This window comes from Arachis ipaensis, chromosome B02 (genome assembly GCF_000816755.2).
Source record: "Arachis ipaensis cultivar K30076 chromosome B02, Araip1.1, whole genome shotgun sequence".
Taxonomy (NCBI): domain Eukaryota; kingdom Viridiplantae; phylum Streptophyta; class Magnoliopsida; order Fabales; family Fabaceae; genus Arachis; species Arachis ipaensis.
The window spans coordinates 99,252,354-99,258,643 of record NC_029786.2 but is presented as its reverse complement, the minus strand read 5'-3'; the positions used below and the strand labels follow the sequence as shown (position 1 = coordinate 99,258,643).

The 6,290-nt window shown below is 34.9% G+C and overlaps 1 protein-coding gene across 6 annotated transcripts; it reads right to left on the bottom strand.

Annotated features, from left to right (window-relative positions):
- LOC107628535 lies at nucleotides 2,203-5,071 on the bottom strand. 6 transcript variants are annotated; one of them, XR_001617828.2, is made up of 4 exons: nucleotides 4,442-5,064; nucleotides 4,267-4,330; nucleotides 4,036-4,185; nucleotides 2,203-2,434 (listed from the first exon to the last, which is right to left on the bottom strand). XR_001617828.2 is itself a non-coding variant. In XM_016331176.2 (4 exons), the coding sequence occupies exons 1-3, from the start codon at nucleotides 4,821-4,823 to the stop codon at nucleotides 4,153-4,155; spliced, it is 474 nt and encodes a 157-aa protein (XP_016186662.1). In that variant the 5' UTR covers nucleotides 4,824-5,066; the 3' UTR covers nucleotides 2,203-2,434; nucleotides 4,036-4,152. The 6 variants fall into 6 exon arrangements, 2 of the variants coding, with proteins under 2 accessions (XP_016186662.1, XP_020971960.1); XR_001617826.2 differs by having other exon boundaries at nucleotides 4,267-4,350; nucleotides 4,442-4,973; XM_016331176.2 differs by having other exon boundaries at nucleotides 4,267-4,325; nucleotides 4,442-5,066.

The following is a 6,290-nucleotide window of genomic DNA, read 5'->3' as shown; positions in this document are numbered from 1 at the left end:
GTGATTTGATTGTTGGTTCGATTCTGACAAGAATGATTTTAATATTATAAATGTTCAATGTACTTATTGTGAACAAATTAAAAAGCATAAATTAATTGAAATATATTATTACGATTCAATCTCAAAAGCTCCATAGAAACTTCATACAACTTTACACAAGGAATTACTTGTGTGTATACTCTAAGCAAAATCTATAACAAATAATGAAAACAATCACAATGAAATGAAAGTATTTCCTAATGTATATGTTAAGAGCCAAAGTGTTACTTAGCAACTCAGTAACATTGTTGGACATTAGAGGAAGGACATAGTCTTGAACACCAAGTTCATAGAAGCCAGCTTTGCATGTCTCAAGGTTTGTGAGAGCAGTGCTAAGCCATGTTTGAGCATCAACTTGGGAGCACTTGGTGTTAGGGTCTAGGGTTTTGTTGAGTTTATGAATGGTTTGTTGATAGAGGTCAACACAATCATTCCATGCAACTCTTTCAAGTTGGTTGCGGCACTTTGTGCCAAGTGAAAGAGTATTTGCATGACCTATGAGAGCTCTCTCTTGGGCAAGTTGTAATGAAATCTTGAGAAAGTCACTTTTTTGGTTAATAGGTTTGGTTTGGTGATTAGGGTTGTTGCTCAAGAAATACTCACATGGTTGAGGGTTTGGGGTTTGGCTACACCAATGTTTAACATCATTTGAAGAATAGGCATAGACAAAAGTTGATAGAAAGAAGGGAACAATGAGAAAATTGAAGAGCAAACGCATTGCTGCCATTGAACTTTTATGGCCAATAATGTTTTGTAAGAAAAAGTAATGGTTAAAATCTAAGACGTATTTGATGAGGTTTAATGTATATGTTTAGAGGTTGATTTGAAAATGTTGTGTTTGATGTCCAAAACCAAGCTTCTTTATATAGAGCGAAGAAGGAGATATTGGTTGTTGGAACTTATAACTGTAAAGCATGCAGTTTACGTGTTGATATTTCAAAGTCACTATTTGTAATACTTTTCTAATTGGTTCACAAGTTAGAATCATAATAATAAAAATGTAACTATATGAAAATTTTGAAGGAAGAAAAAATCGAATGAAAACCTATCATAGAAAACTATCATGTATATTTTATAGTGGAAACTCAGGTGCAGTCGACTTCACATGAAGTTGATAACTAAGAGCTGTTAGATTACTTGACTGATTTGACTAAATTTTTGTCTAATGACTTTCAGCTATCAATTTCACGTTAAGTCGACTGCACCTGAATTTTCACCATTTTTTATATATAATTAATTTAAGGGAAAGTATGATAAAAATCATATATGAAACTTGAAATTGGGCTTATAACGACAAATAGAGAGACATGACCTCCATGCATGGATTAAGACCATCAATAGTTACGTTGATGCTTGACCACGTGCCAAATTAAAAGCTTTATTTTATACACTTATATTTATTTGTTCAATTTTAATTTCCCATTTGCATATAGTCAGAATTATAATGCACGCATGCATGGTTCGTTCTCTGAATTTTCTTCGTACCTTTCCATTTTCCAGTTGCAATTTGCATTGTATTCTTATATCTTTCTTTGGCCTTGCATCTTAGAGAGAATATACGATGGAAAAGTATATGGTACCAACATATTATCTGCCAATTTATTGCCAATAATAATTAATTATTATATTTTAAATACATATGTAAAGAGATACATCCAAAAAATATATCTATAAAGACACTTCTATTAAACATAATTATAAAAAAGACGTTTTTATTAGACATATCCACGAAGACACTTTCATAAAACACAGTTATAAATAAGAGTTGGCAGAAGTTGACAGATATGCTGTTGGTAACGTAGCGAGACCGATATATGATATGTTCTTAGCTTCTTTGTTGTATGTTAGTTATTGGTCACTAGAAATGAAGGCCACTTGTTTATACCTCTAATATATATGCTTGTCAAATTTTCTAAGACACCGAATTTGATCGAAATATAAGTCCTAAACCTCTTAATTTGCTACAAGATTAATTAACCGAAAAGAATCAATATTCCTTATTCTTATCTACTATTTTATTCTTGAACAACAAACATGTAACACTCTCACTATCAGAAATTACGCTTCCGACTGCGCTACTCTGATAGCAAGAAGTATTACGACTACTTTACATACTAAATACTAGAATAGGAGCCTGTAACTCAATACTGTATCGCTGATTTCTTTGAAAAACCGGAGATAAATACTTCATTTTAAGAAAATTACAAGTAGGCATAGATTCTTATACAAGACTCATTACATAATAACTCAATATAATATATATATAAAACACACAATTCCTATCCCTCTTACAAACTTGTAATAACAAAGATGAGGGAAGAAAATAATCTAATTAATACAACAACATATAAACCAAACATAGTATAACTCTTCTTAATGCTTCTTCATCTGGTTCCTAAAAAGGTAAAGCTGTAGGGGGGTGAGAACCTAACCACACGGTCTCACCACAGAGTTTCAAAGTTGTCATAAGAAGATACTCAATAAGAAAACTGTTTTCAAATTCAGTGATTATCATTGCCTTATGAATCCTTTTAAAATCCAATAGCTAGTCGTTCAAAACCATTTCAAGAAACAATGTTTAATATTTTCAGAAATCCAAAGTCTTTCTTTTTTCATAAGCAAATCTCAATCAGAAACCAACCACGCAATCAAACAACACAATCATTAATTCAGCACCAAAGTTTATTCTCAAATGTAGCACGCCAGGACAAACACAGGCAAGACAAACAAGGAAAGCACAAGTAGGTAGCAGTTACAGCAAATAGTTCAAGTAGCAGTTAAGAACAGTTTAGCAATTAGGCAAACCAAAGAAAGTTCAAACCCAAGCAAAGCATACAAATGCATATGATGCATGCCTGTCCTATGGCTGATGAGGCTCATCTGTCGGTTATCCAGCCAACCCGACAAGTCTGAATTGTCCTTAGACTGTCCCCCGACGTGCATCCCCAAGAGTCTATGCATAGCTTTTTCTCAAATAATCAATATTGCTCAATGGGGGTAACATTCCCGGGAATTTATATAGTGCCCGGTCACACTTACGTCGTAGGGTCAACAGAGTATCGAGTTTTCAACCTGGTACACGTGGTGGCAAGCCACGGCACTTAATCCAGGGAACCTCGTATCTCAGATATTTCAAATTCATAAGCCATGTGAATAATTCAAAGTTCATATCTCAACATTCTCAACATTCTCAACACCATAATCATTCATCAATCCAAATCTCATTTTCCAAATTCATTCAGAAACCATATTTCAAAGAAAATCCTCATTATCCTTCTTTCCATTTCGTTTATTAACAAATCTCAATTCAAAACATAATTCTTTCTTCAATAAATAAATCAATCTTAAGACATATAATGTTTAAAACCAAATCTTTTTAAATAATTACTTCAAATGAAACTTTCAATTTTATAAAATTTCGACAACATCTCCTCTAAAACTCGGATTCTGCCACCCTTTTCGGGTCCCAACCAAACCAAACCAAACGCCTGTAAATCATTCAAATCACTTTCAATAACCATTATCACAACAACAACACTCAACCCAAAGAAATTATAAAATCCAGAATTCAATCAACCAATCTATAAATCGCAATTTAAACCAGCTTCAATCAACAGCATCAATCAATAATAAAGAATTCTCGGTCTTCTCAAATAGTTTCAAACCAAACCCTTCCTCTAACCCTTTTTGAATCATTTCCAAAATAGCAAATCATTCTCAATAAAGAAACAATTTTCAAATATCAAGTACTTTCCAATTTTGTTTCAAAATCAAATTCCGATAATTCAAGGAAAACCACTTTAACAACATCAGTCAATTAATCAGAATATTCAACTTTCTCAATCGATCGATCAATCGAACTAACAATCTCATTCATCCAAAGCAACTAAATTCAATTCACAAGACTTACGAAATCACAAAAAAAGTATTTTATGCATTAATATCGATTTATAACAACTCTGGAAAGTAAAACAAGTTTAAGAAAAGTGTCCCTACCTCGAATAATCAAAATTCATAAATCAAATACGTCCAAGAAACCTTTTTCTCTCGACTCGCACTCAACGGCAGCTGCATCTGCCACTCCGTTCACTTCCACAACAACAGAAACGGCTTCTATTTTAACCATGCAATTACTGGAACTCGACTCTAAAATGTCAACATCACAAAATTCTCAAAAATCTATAGCAGAATAACAGCGGTAAGGATATCAAGGTTAGAATAACTTACTGCAGCTATAGAAAATAGAACGATGGGGCAACAAAGAAGAGAATCAGGGACCTGTGCATCTGTTCTAGTGGCAATAACACCATTCTGATCGGTAAGACAGTAGAGATACCAGCAAAATCAGAATAGCGGGGCAAAATAAAAATGGAATAAATTCAAGAAAGGAGAAAGTGGTTACCGGTAAATCTGGCCTGATTCCGAAAACGGCGTACAATCGAATAATTAGCAACAATCAAAACCCAAGGAGACAGAGGCCTCATCTGCGTTCTCCGGCGGCCAGTACAGCGGCGTGAAGCTCCGGCGACACAGCAGCAACATGGGTGCATCGACGGCGAGCCCAGTAGCTTCGGTGATGGCGGAAGAAAGGCGGCAACGACACTGGGTGTGACCCTCCTCTCACCGCGTCTCTCTCTCCTCGGCTTCAATAGTGACGACGGCGGCTCCAAGGCAGACCAGCAACGACGGCGACAACTCGGGCTGGACGGACGGACAGCAGCGGCGACATGCTTCCTGGCGAGGATGACGACGAAAGTGAGGCAGTGGTGGCTTCTCCTCTGCATGCGTCTCTACTCCCAACGGCAGCCAAGGCGACCCGACGGCGTGGCCTAGCAGCTCCGGCGCCCTTCCACCGGCGCGCTCTCACCCTCGGATCTCCCTCTCTTTCTCCCCCTTTCCTTCTTTCTCAGGTCTCCCTTTCTTCCTCCCCCTTTCCTTTCTTTCTTCTTCTTCTTTTTTTTTTTCTTTCTTTCATTTCCTTTTGTCTGAAGCTGGGAAAGGTTAGGGTTTTGGAGAAAGGGTAAGACGGTGGGGGTAGAAGGTTAGGATTAGGGTAGTTTAGGTAATTTTAATAAAATTAGGGGTATAGAGTATTAATAATTTAAATTTTAAATTTTAATAATATAAAAATAAAATATTAATAAAAAATACTGATTGTTTATTATTTTTTGCTGCAAAAAGTTAGAATGAAAGTAAAAGTTAAACTCAAATATATTCATACAATTAACATTTAATATATGTGACGCCTATCATCAATGTCATCGTTGACCAACAAGTCAAATACTATCATCTGAGACAGCTAAGATCAATTGACGACTTACAATATGACGCGTTTCCTATACATTCGTAACGGTCAAAGGCATATATCAAAGTGTAGAGTTATTATATTATATTATTAATTAATTATTAAGGAAGATGCATGGCTGCATGCAATCAAAATCAAAAACAACAAAGGACTTGGAAAAGTAGAAAGTTTTTGCCTCCACGCTTACTATAGAGAGCATAAAATTCCAACAAGCACTTTTTGCCATCCTCTATATAAATACTTAAATAGTCATCAATCTTAGAAAATGAAAAACCATCCAAATCTCTATAAATAGTGATCAATCAAAATATTCAAAGTGTCGCAAAAATATTTGTAAATACTCTGATTTTTTCAAGTTGGTTGCGGCACTTTATGCCAAGTGAAAAAATACTTGTATGACCTATAAGTGTTCTCTCTTGAATAAGTTGTAATGAAATCTTGAGAAAGTCACTTTTGATTAATAAGTTTGGTTTGGTGATTAGGATTGTTGTTCAAAAAATACTCACATGGTTGAGGGTTTGGAGTTTGGCAACACCAATGTTTAACATCATTTGAAGAATAGCCAAGCTAGGGGGGAAAACAATAAGGATATGGATACAAGTGTGATGAGATAGCGAAAATGTTCCATAATTGTATTTTTACAATTTTGGATGATGTTGTAGGAAAATGGAGAATGAAAATGATTTGTTATGTGATAGAGATTGAGCTATGTAGATCAATTCTATTGCTTGTGGATTTGGATGGTTTTTCATTTTCTACCGCCAAAAAAGTGCTCCGAATAAAAGGAAGGATAAAGGGAAGGCTTTGGCATTTCTTGTAGACATATTTACATTAATGTAAGTTCAAAATCCTTTTATACAGAGCACTTCTTCCGTTAGTGATGGACCAGAAAATTTATATTAGGAGGCAAAAATAATATACATTACTATCAAAAATATATTAATCT

Coding starts and splice junctions, on each gene's coding strand:
- LOC107628535 (XM_021116301.1), bottom strand. CDS start 4,823: ATGCAGAGGAGAAGCCACCACTGCCTCACTTTCGTCGTCATCCTCGCC. Junction 4,326..4,441: donor GAATCAGGCCAGATTTACCG/GTAACCACTTTC, acceptor CCACTAGAACAG/ATGCACAGGTCCCTGATTCT. Junction 2,435..4,266: donor TTCTATTTTCTATAGCTGCA/GTAAGTTATTCT, acceptor TTACCTTTTTAG/GAACCAGATGAAGAAGCATT.